The sequence below is a fragment of the Pholis gunnellus genome (genome assembly GCF_910591455.1).
Source record: "Pholis gunnellus genome assembly, chromosome: 8".
NCBI lineage: Eukaryota > Metazoa > Chordata > Actinopteri > Perciformes > Pholidae > Pholis > Pholis gunnellus.
In genome coordinates this window covers 23927904-23945790 of record NC_136534.1, presented here as the reverse complement: position 1 = coordinate 23945790, position 17887 = coordinate 23927904, and the positions used below count along the sequence as shown (strand labels likewise).

General features: G+C 42.3%; 1 protein-coding gene across 1 annotated transcript; it reads left to right on the top strand.

Annotated features, from left to right (window-relative positions):
- Positions 1–11114: 11114 nt before the first annotated feature.
- On the top strand, positions 11115–16953 carry ica1 (islet cell autoantigen 1; the record flags this gene model as incomplete). The annotated part of the gene is made up of 12 exons (XM_079164135.1): positions 11115–11131; positions 11232–11403; positions 11947–12019; positions 12127–12250; positions 12583–12781; positions 13276–13401; positions 13558–13656; positions 13756–13856; positions 14032–14075; positions 14309–14572; positions 16493–16585; positions 16816–16953. The coding sequence occupies 12 exons, from the start codon at positions 11115–11117 to the stop codon at positions 16935–16937; spliced, it is 1434 nt and encodes a 477-aa protein (XP_079020261.1). The 3' UTR covers positions 16938–16953.
- Between the last annotated feature and the right edge of the window lie 934 nt (positions 16954–17887).

The window sequence follows — 17887 nt, the reverse complement described above, 5'->3', positions numbered from 1 at the left end:
TCACATGACTAGACGAGGACAACAACAACAACAACAACGACAAAAGAAGAGAACAAAAAAAAAGAAAAAAAGAAAGAGAGAGACCGGCTGTCGGGTCCGGAACGATGTCAGATTATTTGGATGAAAACGGATTCAAGACACTTGAAACTTGAGACGTTGACAGGCATTATTCCAGCAAACATATCCTTGACGCAAGACTGATATTGCTTCAATGAACAGACCCACCCCGAGGTCATTATGGGAGCATTTAGGGAAGCATTTATAGGCTTGCAATACTCATATTATATGCATAGCACCTTACATGGAAAGGAATTTCTCAAGCCAACCATAAAAATATGCTGATTGTATTTATGTAAATATTGTGGGTTCCACACAAAGACCAGAAAACAATTTTATTAATGTTTCCTCCTGCTAATTTAGTTGTTTATGTTGATAGTGTATTTCCGCCTCAAATCGTGCTTTCTGTCGTTTTCCAATCACTTGCTGGTAATCATTGCAAACACGTAAATGTCAATGCAAATAAGAAGAATCTGTCAGTATGCATTAGAGGGCATAATGGAAAAAGCAAATATGTTTTGAGTGGTGTTGTTTTCTGCGGTGTGATTGTTAGAGTGACTGTACCTCTCTGATATTGTTGTTGGAATCTCGTCCACGTCCGTGCATGAACCGAATGTGGTAAACAACTGAATAACGTCCATCTATATTTTCATGTTATTGCAGCTGTCAGAAATAATCTTCATCAAGTCACCGGAGAAAAAGAAGAGAGAGAAAAAAAAAAAAAAGTACTTTGATTTCAATTCCGTGGTATCTTGTTAGCAGTTTTAAGGCCGCGGTAAATGACACCAATGCAGGGCTCCAATCAGATCAAACATGCAAGCACAGCAAGTAAATGTGGCAATAAATAAATAAATAAAACTTGCAGAAATCACACAAGACGACAGAGGTACAGACGACCACTTTCTTCACTGCTACTTAAAAGATTAAAAACACAACTGTGCTCCTGTTTCCTCAGTCCGGCGTCTCCATTTCAGACGTGCTCGACGTTGCTCTTATGTTTGTGACTGACAACAAGTCCGGTACAATAAATCTCAACCCCGCGCATCACCAACATGACAAGCAGCCAGTAGTAAGAGGTGTCAGAGCCACAGTGACCCCGCAGGATCCAGAAATAACTCGGAGAAGAAAAAAAAACAAGGTCAACAGTGTTTCAAAGTGTTTAAAAAATAGATCTTCGTACAAGCAGAAGACATGAAAGTTCATCAGAGAAAAGGCTGAAACAGAACTGTGTTAAAATGTGCTTTCCTGCTCCAGAGGAGACAGGACATATATCAAACAGCAGGTGCTAATCACACATTCTACCTATCGCACCTCTGGTTATCAGAGAAAAAAAATGATTCTGGATGAGACTAACACTGGCTGTTAATGATATTGGATGTTCCAATTGGCTATTAAACCTTCATTACATAAATTGGGAGCCAGTGGCTCAACGTGAAGCATTTAGAGGAAATGAACACAGTGTAAGTGGGAGCTCTGCAGAGTCAACACCACAGAAAGAATGAATTAAAATGCCGATGGAAACCTGTAAAAAAAAAAAAAAAAAAAGAAAAAGAAAAAAGCACAAATGTGCACCTAGGGGCCCAATCACTGCCGTCTATTTAAATTCAGTGCTCCTCCACGGTGCACGCTGTGGCGTACGCAACACAGTAACTGCTAATGGCAGCCTGGACGACATCCAATATGCCAACGCGGGGTGTATTTTCTGACAAGGCAGGCCGAAGAATGGGGGTCTGCCTGTGGGATGAGTGAGCATAAAGAGGAATTTATGATGTGGAGGAACAAGGCTGGCAGAAATCACTGGAAGCACCTGACTCGTAAATTGAGAGCATGTTTCTGTCACCGAGACGAAGGAATGACTAATGTCTCCGATTGCTGTTTGGGCCAGTTCTTTCATCTCAATAAAGTGACTTTGATACCTCTCCACCGTTACCCAAATGTGCCAAGGACAGTTTGTTCAGCTTCAAAGAATTAAAAGCAGCACTTTGCCGAGACAATGCAGCCTCATTATGCACATAATCTTACAAGTGTAAACAGTCTGGCACTAAAGTGTTCCGAGAGACGGATCTGCTTCCTCACCGATGTCGTCTGAGGGCGAACGCAACGTACGACTGTATGTTGTGTAGCGTTGAAATGAATAATGTACAGATGTATTCACCAACTTAAAGCCGCACTCGTCAATATTTCAACAAACGGATGAAACGTCTAATGTGGAAGCTGTGACGATTATCAAATATAATAACAGCTTGAGCGTTTTAACACCTTTCAGCTCATTGTTTTGATTTTTTGTTTTTTTTTACGGCTCACAGCGTCACTGTTTTGATTCGCTCTGCTGAATATGTAAATACGAAACTTTAGTCATATCTTTATGAGGTGATCATTTGTAAGAGTTAACAGCTTGTCGCCCCGCCCGCAAGGTGCCAAACAATTCAATGAATGCAGGTTTCAGAGTTTTGTGCGTTTCATATCTAAAGGTAATTGCAGGTGTCAGGCTGCTTTACTTCTGTATTTAATAACATTGCTGATTTAAAATAATCTTTAGCCTTCGGGTAATATTAATAACTTAGATTTAGTTGTCGAGTCTGGTATTAGTCTCTTTATTAACACATCTGTCAATCATGTTGTGAGTGACTGCAGGTTCTAATTTGATGTTCCGTCTTGTAGCGCGAGGTCTAATCTTTTTGTTAACTTTTAGATCACTACCCGTTCCTTCAATACAACTGGATGTAGAAAGCAGACGTATGTAATTAAAACGCAGAAATTAAACTCGAACCGACTTCAAATATCTAATAACCTCAATCCAGCAGTAAGTCTCTTTGTTGGAGAGTCATTTAAAGTGGGAGAGGTTGGATTCATTCAGCTCCTCTTCAAAGCCACTATTTCTTAAATTGTGTTATTTTCAAGGCACCAGTTTACCCGGCAACAAGAAACAACTGTCCGTCCAACGAGCTCCGCGCGAAGGAATGAAACCGACATGCATCACAATCCGGCAGTTGCGCGGACGTCTAAGTTATCTCCGGGCCCAGATCTTCTCCCCTTGGTTCAGTCGTCCTGGGCCGGAGCCGCTCATGCCTGCCGTCTGTCCCCTAGCTCGCCCACAATCCCTGATTAATGTGGTCTGGGCGGGAGCTGTCAGAAATGGCAGAGAGAATCATGGGATTTCTCCTTCAGAGTCCCAATGACACCCAGCAGCTGCAGGAGTAAACAGATGACTAACCACTGGCCTTTTGGCAGCCTGTGGAGATTCACACAGAGGGAGGGCTGCGAACGTTGCTTTGACATTTAGGTGGATTAGAAAGTTCTTGGGTTCTGCTCTCGTGGTGTCAGAGGTGGTTGGCATAGTAATTATTTGCGTCTTGGTTTTCATCCGCTTGAACCCCCCCCCCTCCTCCGTTTGTTCAAACGTAACGTGTTAAACATCCTCACCAGCCTCATTTATAAACAAATCACATTTTGTTTGCGACGCTACAAAAAGAAAGGGACATAATGGGTATCTTACTTTAAAAAAAATAAATAAACGACGAGCAATTGTCATTTCAGATCATGTCCTGCCGCAGAATTCATTTCAAATCTGGGGCTGAAGCTGTCCTGGGGCACAGTTTTGTGTGAGGTATTGACATATTAAAGGCTCTATCAGACAATGGCTGGTGTGTGTGTTTTTATTTATTTTTTTAAAACCAAAAATAAATTACTCTCCTCAAAACACTATTACTCCTCCGGAAATGAAAACTCACTCATTGTGAATGTCTCATATCAGGTAAAAACTGGAGAGAATTAATTAACCTTTGTCATTTTAATTGCTTTAGTGACAGCTGTCCTTTGGTGCCGGAGCTATCCTAATGCACATACTGTGGGCTTGTCAATTACTTTCCCAGAGAATAGATTAAAACGCTACAGAGGATAGAGTCATTTCATTAGTCAGACTTAATGCCCCCCAGACATAACCAGGTACCAACACTTCAACCCTAAATATGCAAGAAAATGAGCAGAACTATTAAGCCCATATGAATCGAATAAATTGTGGCAACATGAAATTAAGTTTACGCTCTATTTAATTCTATCCCGCTGCTTATATTACATTTGTCTACACATCTTTCTCTGGGAGGGTTTGATCATTAGGAATATTTTTAAGGCTTTTAATAAAAGGTCTCGCAGACTGAAATGCAGGGCACCTGTGTGGAGCAGCTAATTGCTTTAATGGATGTTAGAATAGTGAACGCTGTCAATTCTTACCACGCTGGATAATGGCTGACAGCAGAGACCGTCTCATTCTCCTTCATTTCGCAGTTTGCACATCCATGATTCAACGCCACTGAGCTCATCATGAATCTGAAAGAAATTAGGCCGCTTTCAAATATCTGTCAGCTGGATGTCTCGGCTGCTTCCAGCAACAAATGCACAAATCTCCCGTCTCTACCGCATTAGAAGACGAGAGTCGTTCTCACATTCTATCAGGCGGCTAAAACCTTTTTTTTTTTTTAATAAAAAGGGCTGTGAGGACTTTGACACCCGTATCATGGACGCTGTTATCTAATTACAATGAGTTTAACGGAAGCTTAAATTCTCAGACTGTAGATATAACTGTAAGAAACAGCACAGAATGCAACAGTTTGAGAAACAGCGTCTTGTTAAATCGGTCTACGTACACACAAAAGATCCTCAGTGGGTCACTGTAGCACGGACATAATACTGATTTAACTTTACCCGACAGCCATGTGTAAAAAAAACATCGGGTCCCCAATAAAACCCAAACTAAAATACCGTATATGGGTCGTCATGTAAACACAAGATTGGCGGTTCATATATGTACGTAATGTAAAATGATTCTAATGTAGTATGGTTGTAACTATAAGTTGTATTTCTCTAGAGTCTAATGGGTTTAAACGACCGTGTATTAGTAATAGAGTAAATAACACTGGTGTTCTACCATTGAGTGCTGAGTAAAGTTAAACCAGAACTACGTTGGCTCTAAACATACATTGGCTTAAGCACAGTCAACTGACCCAGTGAGTTTTAATGCATATAATTATATAATGATATTATTTGTCAATACATTAATGTGGTGCTGAAACAAAAGCATTCTGATCAATTAATTGTTTGAGTTATTGATACGGCTGCAACATCTCACAACAAGTATTTTTATTGGCAATTAATCTTTTGATTGTTTTCTTTCGATAAATCGTTTGTTCTCCATCAGAATCTAAATGTGAACGATCGCAACATTGTGAAAAACACCGACTGCAAGTCGTCGGCCTCAGTTGTCGTGAGAGTATAGCTTCATCAAACCACACACACACGAGTATTGATGTCAAAGATGTGTTTGCCTTTCAAAACGACGCGAGATAAAAGAGGATTACACGGCTCATGAATATGGCCCATTTCTAGCCTCTGATTTATCACCTTTCTTTTTCCCCCTTTTGCTATCAGAAACCCTCATCTCCATCCATAACAGACTGCCACACAACACAAAGGGCGGATCTTCTCGTACCTGAATACCTCAGATTTAATTTCAGTTAAGAAAAGAAAAAGAAAAAAAAGAAGCTGAACGTATCTGTGTGTGTGTGTGTGTGTGAGGCGAGTGTGCGCTGATGCTAAACCTCACAATTAGCCTCCGTTTACAAGCAGCTGCAGCGCAGAGAAAAAGAGCAACTGGTTGAAAATCTATTTTTGTGAAACACAATGCTGTCAGTGTATATTTACTGAAACAACAGCGGAGAGAGGCGATGAGTTCTGCGTGCCACCTTGTCAAAAACATCACTGAAGCGTAGAGCTGGGTGATGCTATTTATACTAAATAAAGACACATTACAGATCACACTTATACATTTTACCCCATCATCTGGTTACGTATCAAAACACCAAAGCTTTGCATCAAGTGCCCGTACACAAAAAGCCGTCCACATGATGAGTGGACCATTCTTTCCATGTCACAGTCTAAATATATAGCACAGTTTCCCTTCAACGTCCTGCCTCTGAAACAGGACGGCAGGTAAAACAATCAGGGTCCCAGCCTGCGAACGGAGCCGGGGCTTCGTTTGCCGTTGATTTATATCTTAAACAACCTCTCCTGGTGCTTCCACTGCTAAAGGTGAGACGCACAGCCAGTGTTTGTGACAGAGATGGACTAGGCGCGGTGGCAAGAGAAGAGAGAGGGATGATGCGGTTTTAAAAAATGCATCACCATTAAATCAAAAGAGTAACCTTGAATGAGTTCAGGCCGGTGCCAGCTCGGTGACATGCTCTGCCCTCAGCGCTCGGTGCCACGGAGCATGCCAAGCAGCGGGGGGGGGGGGGCTGCGACGCTCTGATACAGGTTGGGCCGGTGGTGCTGGGTAGCGGTCCAGCTCCCCGCTGACCAAGGGCACTCACACTGACAAGTTTGTCCAAGTTGGAGCTCAACATGTTATAGACAAACGTCTAAAGGATAGTCTGAGGGACGGGGGGGGGACGAGGGGGGGACGTCCTTGCAAACTGCCTCAGAAAAGTTGACAAGAAAAATCACTTAGACTTTTCACGAATCAAAAACTGAGTGCACAGATGGTGCAGAGTCAAAAAGCACTGGTTCAACATATGTGACCCTGCTACCTGATGACTGTGTGACTAAAACCTGCTCTGACCTTTGTGTCTTTGCTTATATGTCCAGCAAAAAAAAACCCGGAGGGTTCAGTGTAAAAAACAAACAAAAAAAAGAAGCTTTCTTAATGAGAAAATACCTTATGTGAATATGGGATTAATTTTATTATTCTTGTTTGCTGCGAGACAAACTCCCCAAGCTATTACATGGGTTTTAGCAGAGCAGACGAAGCATTAGAGTGTAGCCTAGAGGAGGAAGTATTAAACCCCACTGGTCCCTCAGCTACAAAAGGCTGAACTTTACATATTTCTTACTCATGCAGATTGCTAAATCAAGGAACTACATTTATTTACGCTTTTTAATAAAGCACTAAAGCCTCGGAGGAAATTCTTTATTGAGACGCCTGGTAGAAACGCTGTGCAGCTGCCGAGTCCCTCCACAGTACACGTATTTTCAGTAAATAATGTCTTCTGGGCCGTCATGGTACACATAAAAAAACAGTTACCAGTGCGTGAGGACGGCCTGAAGTAGCGCGCATACATTGGAAAGAAGAATGCATCGCAAGAAAGAAACATCATTTTGGATTAGATTTCCGGGCAGAAACTATCTGCGGTATATAACTTATTTCTTAAATCTAACTTCCTCCACTTCCCTCACATTCATTGAGACATGTCATCCATCTATCTCGGCCTCCGGCTGCAGTAGTTCCTCGACCATGAGTGGCTGCTGCAGCGGGGCTGTATTTCAGCATGTTGAAGTGCATGGAGAATTCCCATGAAGGGTAAGGGATTATGGATTTTGGCCTCTAAGCTGCCTGGATGCCCAGTGAGGATGTCTCTGAGCGTAGTAATCTTCAAACACCACGCAGAGTGATGAGTGGGCACTGAGGAGTTCTACTCAGGATCTAAATGTGTTCCAGCAAGTTACTGGTGAGAGAGAGAGGGGGAGAGAGAGAGAGAGAGAGAGAGAGAGAGAGAGGAAGAGAGAGAGAGAGGAAGAGAGAAAACACCATTTGGTGCAGAAATGGAAAGGATCGATTCAGTGGCTCCTTCAGGCTAGAGACACTTTTTGATCCTGTGACCTGTTTTGAGCTACAGTCTGTGTCGGAAAACTCGCGCCGAGCAAAGGATCACATTGGAGTGGTGCAAATGTAAATGTCATGGTTCCCCATCACCACACATAACTGCAGATGGAGGAGAAAAAAAAAAAAGTAAATTGAGCAATTTTTGGGGTCAGGTCGAATGGTCTCGGGTGGGGGGGGGGGGGGGGTTTGCAAAACCTTCATAATGTTCATAATGAGGGCACGCTCAAGTCTGGTTTAGACTGTGTCCCAGAAAGATGCGACTCGATGTGTTGTGGCCATTCTGGCATTAGCCGGCGTACAGTACGACGACGGCGGAATATGAAAGAAGAAGTGGCTCTAAAATACAAAGAACAGCTCTCGGATGAAGCGAAGCACTGGAGTAAAGAAATGTCAGAGAAAAATCAATGGCGACGCACGTCCCTGATCAATATCAGAAAGGAATTTCTCTTGACTCTATCCTGATTGAATTAAACCCCCCAAACAGCATCATTTAATTTAAGGCCCTGATTGTTTTCCTGTCTTACTTAAGTGAACTCAAATTGCTTCGATACCATCTTGGATCTGAGGATAAGGCGGGTGAGTGCGGGATGAGGATCAGATGGGGTGAAGGACACCGGTCTTTTATGGAGATAATATCCTCTCCTTAAGAGACGCGTCCATCTAACTGCTCGTATCACAAGCCTTGAGATGCTGTCAGAGGTCAGGGTTTGGAAAGGCGCCACGGCCTGCTGGAGAATCTACTTTCGGTAATCAAACCGTATTACAATACCAATGACGCAAATCAACCAGAGCATGCGTGTTCCCATACGGCACAGAGGGTGGAAACCAGCTGCATTGTGCAGAAAGTGACCTCGGGGGGTGGGGGGGGGTGGGGGTGGGGGGGGGGGGGGGGGTGGGGGTGCAAGGATCAAAGGGTTCCACGTTCCTTTGGTGATAATCAAATTAAGTCTGCAAAGCTCTACATAAAACACAATTTCCAAATATAAATCCACAATCTCCCGTTTTTAAATAAAACCTACCCCAGTGTGCTGATCAGTAAACGCGTCTGTATGCTGCTCACACACTCCTCGAGACTGTGCAGCACAAATACTGTCCAAGGCTACAAACAGGTACATCAATTTGGAGCATGACAAGAAATTCCCTTTAGGTGACAACAAAATGTACATGCTATTAGATCAGCTGCAGTATAGTGTGATGAAATAAATTGAAGCCAACAGATGAAAGCTCGGGGGCCCCGAACAGGAGAGAGGAGACGATAAAAAGGTGCACTGCTCCTCTTTTATTATGTTACACTGCCATCCTTTGGACAAACACAGAACTAAGTGAATGTGGTCCACACGGGACTGCAGAGACAACGCAGACCATTAACACCATTTGATCTAAGTAGGGCTGCAACTAATTAATGCTTTCATTATATTTTTAATGACCGAAGTAATTAATCAGACACCAAAACAGTTGTCGTTTTTTGGTTTCTGTCGATCGACTAATCAAGTAATCTACTAATTATTTAAGAGCTTATCTCGATACTTCATAGCGGTCAGTCCTTTGTTCAAATCTTTAATTAAAAGCATTTTGTTTAGAGATAGTTTAACGGGAACTTGGAAGTGACAGGAGACATACCCAATGCTCCGAGAGAATAAAGTTAAGTGTGGCAATAAATAAGAAATTATAATAAATTGCAAATCATACATAATTTTAAATGTGCAAACTTTTCACTTACCGTATATGAATATATCTATTATTTCATATCTTTATACCAAATAATTATTATTATTTATTACTATTGTTATGATTAATGTTGATTTTTGTTGCTAATATTACCATTTGAATCATCATTATTGTCATTGTTGCTATTATTTAGTCTACAACTATGAAACCAGTTTGCACAATGGTACACAAACCCACCACTCACGAGACAGTCGGTGGTTGTGTGCACTAATATCTGCACGAGACAAACATCCTAACGTGATGCGCGGCAGTGAGGAGCGCACCCTGAATGACGTCAGCTGTGCTGCGTGCTGAAGTGAACGAGCAGCTGTGTGTACACACGTACAGAGTAGACGGGCCTACAGCCGCAGCGCGATGGGAGGAATATAAGGAGCATCGTATACAGCGCATGGTATCAGGTACGAGTCATGCTGTTATTGTGATATTCTCTCATTTTTTTGTGATAACTGTGCGATAGTCGGGCGATGCTTGGTGTCCGCGCAGTGCAGCGAGTCAGGCGGAGCATGTATTGTGGTTATATCCGCAGGCCTATTTGACTATATGCGCCGGTTTATTCACACATAATTGAACAATCATCACGATGCATTTCTTTGTTATCGGGGTGCCCGCGTGTATTGCATCGCATCCTATAACCCAGCACATTAAAATGAGTCGTGACGCGCGAGCTGTAAAAAAAAAAAGAAGAAAAAAAAAATAGATTATTTATTCATGTCGTCCCTGATGGACAGCAGGTGATGAGCTTCCGGAAAACATGTGGTGGTGTCAACGTTTTATAAAATCTTCCATCAAAAGCTACAAAATTACATGAAAATGTTCACTTATTAATGTTTGAATGCAGCTGGGAGGGAAAAGACCTCAGTCACACCTTATTATGACTTATAGAAACATATCAGTCACACCTTATTATGACTTATAGAAACATATCAGTCACACCTTATTATGACTTATAGAAACATATCAGTCACACCTTATTATGGCTTATAGAAACATATAATCACACCTTATTATGGCTTATAGAAACATATAATCACACCTTATTATAACGTATAGAAACATATCAGTCACACCTTATTATGACTTATAGAAACATATCAGTCACACCTTATTATGACTTATAGAAACATATCAGTCACACCTTATTATAACGTATAGAAACATATCAGTCACACCTTATTATGATATATATATCAGTCAATGTCCAATCCAACAATAATTACTATAATAAACTTTACTTTTATCAAAGATAAAATAAAGCGAACATAAAATTGTAAATAAACACGACAGGTCTCAAATATAATCAGTAAGTTTGTGTTGAGTTGAAAAAGCAACATGTAGTGCAGCTGAAATATGATCTAGTTTCTTTGTTCATGAGATTTTTCAAGGTAACGCCCAACATTGGGACAAAGCTCGCTGCATCTAAAATCAATCTTTATTGTTCTTCAAACATTTGTCAAACTGCGACGTATCAATATCAGTAAAATACTCAGTAATAACGTCGTGATATTGATTTTAACTCCCAATTCATAAGCTTTCAGCTGACAAAAAAAAAAGAGAAAATGTAAAAAATAAAAATAGTGTTACAACTGTTCCCAGGCCGCATTACACAACGCTCACTATCTCTGTTATCAGCTCGGTATTTAAGTTGCTCTGCTTCCTCCACAGGTAATCTCAGAAAATGGAGGGAGGACATTTGTGAGTATAAACCTCAGTGTTTACAACCAAGTTCTTCTCAGAATGTTAACAGTACAGTTCATCAGTCACAACACTTGGTCCATCCTCTGTGTCGTTGCAGCGGCTACCCTCAGGACTATCTCGACCGCTTCATCCAAAGCCAAGACTCGTCTGTGGTGAACAAGTTCCAGCAGAGGTACTGGAAGACCAAGCAGACGCTCATTAAGGTCACCGGGAAGAAAGAGGACGAACACGTGGTGGCGTCGGATGCGGATCTGGACGGCAAGCTGGAGGTGAGGAGGGAATTTTAAAACCGTTGTAGTACGTTAAGTAACTCGGGTAAAAGAAAAGATACATTAAGAAACATCGTAGATTATTTCCCTTCAGGCGGCGACTAAAAGGGCTTTTTGATTCACACGATGCCAGTATTTGCTTGGGGCCTAAAACGTACATTAGGCTGCCTCTCCGCCCCCCCCCCCCCTGTCATCCATGCCTCCATCTCAGGAGTGAAGGGAATTGAATGGCTGAAATCAATACCTCATAAAAGCTGGAACATCCAGCCTTACTTTAGGCCGAGGCCACAATAAGCATCTAGACAGACTGGATATTAACATGCGGGATCAGAGCTTGTTTTACAGCTTTGATGAGACATTTAGACACTTCTATTTTCACCTCGTAAAGGCTTTAGGGTCACGTCACATAGACTTGGATATCTCTTATTTATCTTCTTGAAAATGACTCATTACACATTCAGGCAGCGTACGACATAACAGGTCTTATTTAACTGACAGTATAACTTCCACAATGATGAGGCATTGTGACTTTCTACTCTGCAGGTCTTCCACTCCATCCAGAGAACATGCATGGAGCTGCTAAAGGTCATCGAGCAGTACCAGAGGAGGATCTGCTGTAAGTGTTTAGTGGAAAAAGAAAACTAACCAATAATAAAAGAAAATATGAACTGTCCACAGAGTCCACATAAATGTCCATCCTTTACTATGATCTCTACTATGCAGATCTCTCCCAGGAGGAGAATGAACTGGGTCGTTTCCTGCGCTCCCAGGGCTCGCAGGATAAAACCAGGGCTGGAAAGATCATGCAGGCCACAGGGAAAGCGCTCTGCTTCTCCTCCCAACAAAGGTATACGTGCAACATACATGTCAAGAGTGGTGAGCGAGGAGTAAGCAGGCAGTCAATGGCAGAATAAAACAAGTATTAAAAGGTGTTTTGAGTCGCCGCCACTCAAAATACTGTGCAGTTTGCTGCAGCAGGATGTGAGATTAGCCGTGGACAGACACAGAGTTGCACACTCACTCATGGACGCACTCAAACTGTATCATGTACTACGAAGTTTAGAAGAGGTTTTAACGCCAACATAGTTTATGTTCCAGTAACATTGTGTGGGAATGATAACGTCAAACGTGTCGCATGCAGGATCTTAATACTTCATTGAACTCTTCGTCCCTGTACAGATTGGCTCTGAGGAAACCTCTGTGCCGTTTGTACCAGGAGGTCGAAACATTTCGCTACCGGGCGATCTCAGACACGTGGCTGACGGTGAACCGGATGGAGCAGTCCAGGACCGAGTACCGCGGAGCGCTGCTCTGGATGAAGGACGCGTCGCAGGAGCTGGATCCAGACACTCACAAACAGATGGAGAAATTTCGCAAGGTTTGTCCGTCACACAGTACACGTCGGCAGAATCATGAGATCAGACAAGTTGAGCTTTTACACAGCAGACAGTAAGTAATTAATAACATGCTGCATTTCATAATGTAACAAATGTCATGTCAGGAAACACTTTATTCTTATTCTATTGCTTCATACCTAAAGATATTTACTTATCAAGATTTTCAGAATATCGTGAACTAAATGAGTAATTAACAAATTGTTTAAGCCAATATTTGCTGCAATAACTAAGGCCACACAAGCGCCACAACTGTTACGAAACAATGCCACTAGAGGGCAGAACGCACCACAGAATGTAGGTCAATTTATTCTAAATATATTGTACTAATCAAGAACCCAGCATGCTCTTTTCTGCCGACACGTGCAGAAAAGTGAACTCCAGTGTTTGTGTTCCCCGTTTAAACCCGTGTGACACACAATACTGGGTGCTTATCTTCAGTTGGGACATCTTCTTATCCTTCACGTACATCTCTCAGGTTCAGGCCCAGGTGCGCACGACCAAAACAAGCTTCGACAAACTGAAGAATGACGTCTGCCAGAAGGTGGACCTGCTGGGAGCCAGTCGCTGCAACCTCCTCTCTCACGTTTTAACCACATATCAGGTATAACGAACTCCAGTCGTTTGCATACACGCCATTGAACGAAGACACTGCATGGAGATTTTAAACTGTCGGACCGGCGCGAGGACACAAATGAACCAATGTGACTTTAACCATGACCGGCTGAATATGTGGCCTCTGCTTGTTCCGCTGTTACAGACGACACTTTTGCACTTCTGGGAGAAGACGTCCCACACTATGGCGGCCATTCATGAGAGCTTCAAGGGCTGCCAGCATTACGAGTTCTCCGCTCTAAAGGTCAGAGAGCCTCTCGACCCGCACAGATGAGATCTAAAGTAGTTCTACATCTTGAGAATCGGCCAATAACTATAAGCAGTGACTCGGTTGTTCTTTCAGACCTTACAAGGCCCCATGGACAAGCTGGCTAAGAAGAAAGGGAAGAAGAAAATTAAAGCAGAGGCCGTAGACGGAAAGAAAGCAGAGACCACAGACGACCAGTGAGTTTATCTCGTCTAGATCTTGTCTCATGCAGGTAGACCAAACACGTGCATGCCAACGGTGAAAACAGAGATTATCTTTATGAACACTCAACCGGTCCGGACTGAATACAAACAGTATTTCTTTTGTTGCCGTAACAATGTTATAAACTGATCTTCCGTTTGTCATATTTAGACTCATCTCACTAAATGAAAACACCAGCGACACGACCAGAGAAGGTAAAATACAACAATATGTTATAGTATAATGGAAATAAACTGCATTTAGAAATTCCTTTAACACCTTTAGCTACCATTTACAAAAGCAAAGCAAAGAAATGTAAAATAACTACAAAGCTGTTCAATAAAAATGTGAAGTATTTGGGAAAATGAGACACAAACATAAGCTACCAAATCATCACGAGCATTCTGAAGTGTTTCAGTCCTCTGATCACTTTGCCTGATCATTGTAGGGAATGAGGATCGTCTCTCTGCCTATCCAGAGCTAGAGGGGGAGGAGAGGGACAGCATGGCCTTCCTGAACGAGATCCTGGGCAGCATGTCTGTGGACGAGGGCGACTTCTCCAGAGAGTGGACGGAAGTGTTCGGAGACGCCGAGGAGGGAACGAGCGCCGCGTCGGGTAGACCGGCGGAGGCCCAGCAGATGGAAAGCTCCTTCTTTCTACCATCTCAGCTGTTTGACCAGAGCTTCAATAATCAACAGTCTTCCCTCTCAGGTCAGAACATACTAGCCTGTGTGTGCATTTGTGTGAGCCAGACTAGAGTGAACCAGAGGAACGGTAGATAAGAGCAAAACGCTCTTTAGATTTCAATATATTAAGCTTTTTGTGTCAAAAAACCATTCTCTTCTTGCTAAAAACATTTAAATAAGCCACAATTATACTAATTTAACTAAGCACTCAGGTGGAATGAATATGCCTGAAAACTAAAAAATAACTTGCATCGTTTTTCCATGAATGAGTGCATTAACAAATTCCCCCCAAAAGCTGCTTTTTGCTGAACTACTCTAGCGGGAGAAGTGGCTTTAAAACCATTTATAAAAACCCACGTCTGTCAATGTAATAGAAGGAGGGTATAATAACATAGCAATTAGATTTACCAGGAGGTAATTGCCAACTACTTTCCATTTCATCTGGGCCTGGTAACTAGCAGCTTGCACCTCATCTGGATTTGTTGATGTTGTCTGTTTCCAGCTTGGAGGGTTGAGTAGCTCCACTATAAAAGGCATCGAGACATGAACAACTACAGGATGTATTTCCTGGGTAAATTCATAAAGCTGACAAAAAGAAGTCTGGAATGAGAACAGGTCGAGGAGAAGCATGCGGTCAACGGGATCCGTGGCCGGCGAGATGGAGATGAGTTTTGAACGGGAGGCCGAGAGTCCAGCTGCTCAACGAAGCACGCTCGGGCCTGATCGATCTGTTCCGTCAGAACATATTCAACCTGCTGGAGTTTAATTGGTATTTCGGCTTAAAGTCCATATTTCAGGACGACAGAGCAGAAACCATCACAATATGTTGCCCCCAAGAGCCGTCAACAGAATTCAATCACAGCGGGCGTGAATGCACAGAACTTTGTGAAGCACAGAATTTTAAAGCATAAAGCCAGTTCAGGCTGTAGTCGGTCTGTGAGTGCAGGTAGGAGCGCTCGCGGCCAGGGACCGACTTGTGAGCGCAAAATAACTTTTGGCAGCTCAAAGCTCGCACCTACTGATCTACACAAATTCATTTTGATGTTATTAAACCACTGCATGTAAAAAAATGACATGCTCATGAAACTAGTCTGGGAGACTGAGCAGGAAGAACCTCATTCCAGAGGCTGCTCTGGGAACTTAAACACCAGGTTTTTTGGGCTGATCTTGCAGGAGGAACAGCAGAGGTGTTGTCACTCCTGCAAGAAACATCCAATGGGCACAGAGCGAGAGAGACCAAAGGTCACAACCTCCATTTGACCAAAATCCTGGAAGGAATCTTGGTCCAGAGTCAGAAATGGTGACTGATGTCGAACCATGCGACCCAAACAGCTGGATCGAAAGTAAAATGGCTTGAGACCAAGAATGTAAAACAAAGCTATAACAAATCTTCGTGGAGGAAAATCCCCAAATCCTCAAGGGTCAAGCACATTCAGATGCATCCAATAAGATCTGAAGCTGTAGTCACATCCAAAGCCTTTAAACTAAAGCAATGGGAAACATTTCTAAAGGCTTTTCTTGTATAAAAAAAGAAACGTTTTGTTCATTCTGAATTTCTGCTTAAACATCTGTCAATAAGGGGGGCTACTTCGTACTTTAAGCCTGTATTTGGAGCATAGATTGTTACTAAATGCAATACCAACAGCACATCCAGTGTTCTCCCTGGTGGTATTTAGTGCTGCTTCATACGGTTTTTTTCTAGATGCACAAAAGGATGAACGCAAAATAAATGTGCCTGAAACAAAAACCTCAAAAGTTGCTGTTGCAACTTCTGGCCTGTATCTAATAAACCACTAATAACCTTGCGTGTGATTTTTTTTTTGCCGTGATACAAGTTTGGATTCTTGCTCGTTTGTGCGTCTATTACACAATATTCTTCCACATCAGCAAGTGTGCAACAAGAGTGTGACGATTCAAATCTAAAAATCTGTGTCCTACATTTCAGATTGGGCCGGCGTCGCTCCACAGCCCGGCGCCCAGCCGAAGGAGCACTCATCATCTGGAGCCAATCAGAACCCTTCTAAGCCAGCAGTGAAAGGTACCAAAACGAGTAAAACAGATGAAAAGACTTGAAAGAAAAAGACTAACTCATTCAACGAGACGTATCCAACCGGAAACCTGTGTTTATGGGTACTTTCAAAGAATTTGTGGGTCGTTTCCATTCATAATTCTGGATATCAGCCACAGGCAGACAAGAGGGGTGGATATGTTAGGCAGTGTGTCCGAGTGAAGTTTACTCTTCTGACTCGTTTCTTTTTTCTTTTACAGAGAAAGCGGGGGCGTCCAAAGACCTCTCGGCGTGGTTCAACCTGTTTGCCGATTTGGACCCCCTCTCCAATCCCGATGCGGTCGGAAAAACCGGCAGAGAGCACGAACTCCACAACGCATAGTTCTTCCTCAGCGTCGCCGTGATCTGATGGGTGCAGCAGAATAAAGCTTCCCCTGCGCGACCAGAGGCAAAATACCATGAGCCGAACACAATTGTCTTCTCTTTGGACTTCAATCAATTAGTAAATCCAGAGAACATTAACAAGCAAATGTTATTCGAGTAGAAATGCCAAATATATAACATCTTTGGGTGGAAAATTATATAATAAATCATAAAGTTAACCTGATAGACAAAATTAATTATAAAGAAAATAGCTGCATCTTCTTGTTACAACATTATATGTGCTTTATTATGACATACTGTACTATAATATCTTATAAAAAGTGTGTGTCGTAGTAATAGTAAAATCGTAGTAACAATAAAATTACATATAGTAAAGTATGATATTATGAGACAAATATATTGTTATAACAAGAGAAATGTTGCTGTTATTACGTGAAACCTTTTCTCTCTTGGTGGCAGTATTACTCTGCTGAAAAGGTTCCCACTGACAACCTTTCCACTGAGAAAGAAGAGAAACGTTTAGAGGACCGCGTGAAGCCCGCCGGCTCCTTCACTTGGGTTAAACACTGAATGTTTAGCGCGGATACCTCAGTACGAGGCTGGAAGAAGAAGCCTTTGACATTCGCTGCCTTGAAAATCTGTAGTCTCGAGTAGCATTCATGCTTCATTTCTGATTCTCATGACTGAAACTTGCTCACAGGCAAAACGACACAACAGCGGAAAGAAAGCAAACATGACAAAGATCACAGTGCAATAGTTCATATTTACTAAATACCAAAACATGTGGAGTAAAGTTACTGCAGCCTCGGAGAAACATCCAAAAATAAACACAAGATATATTTCTGCCATCGATCTGTTACAGACTTCAAGCACTGATCAGAAATATAGTAAACTATGTCACCCCACATTTGAAGATTTATGCTTTTAAATGTTTGCTAATTAGTTCAT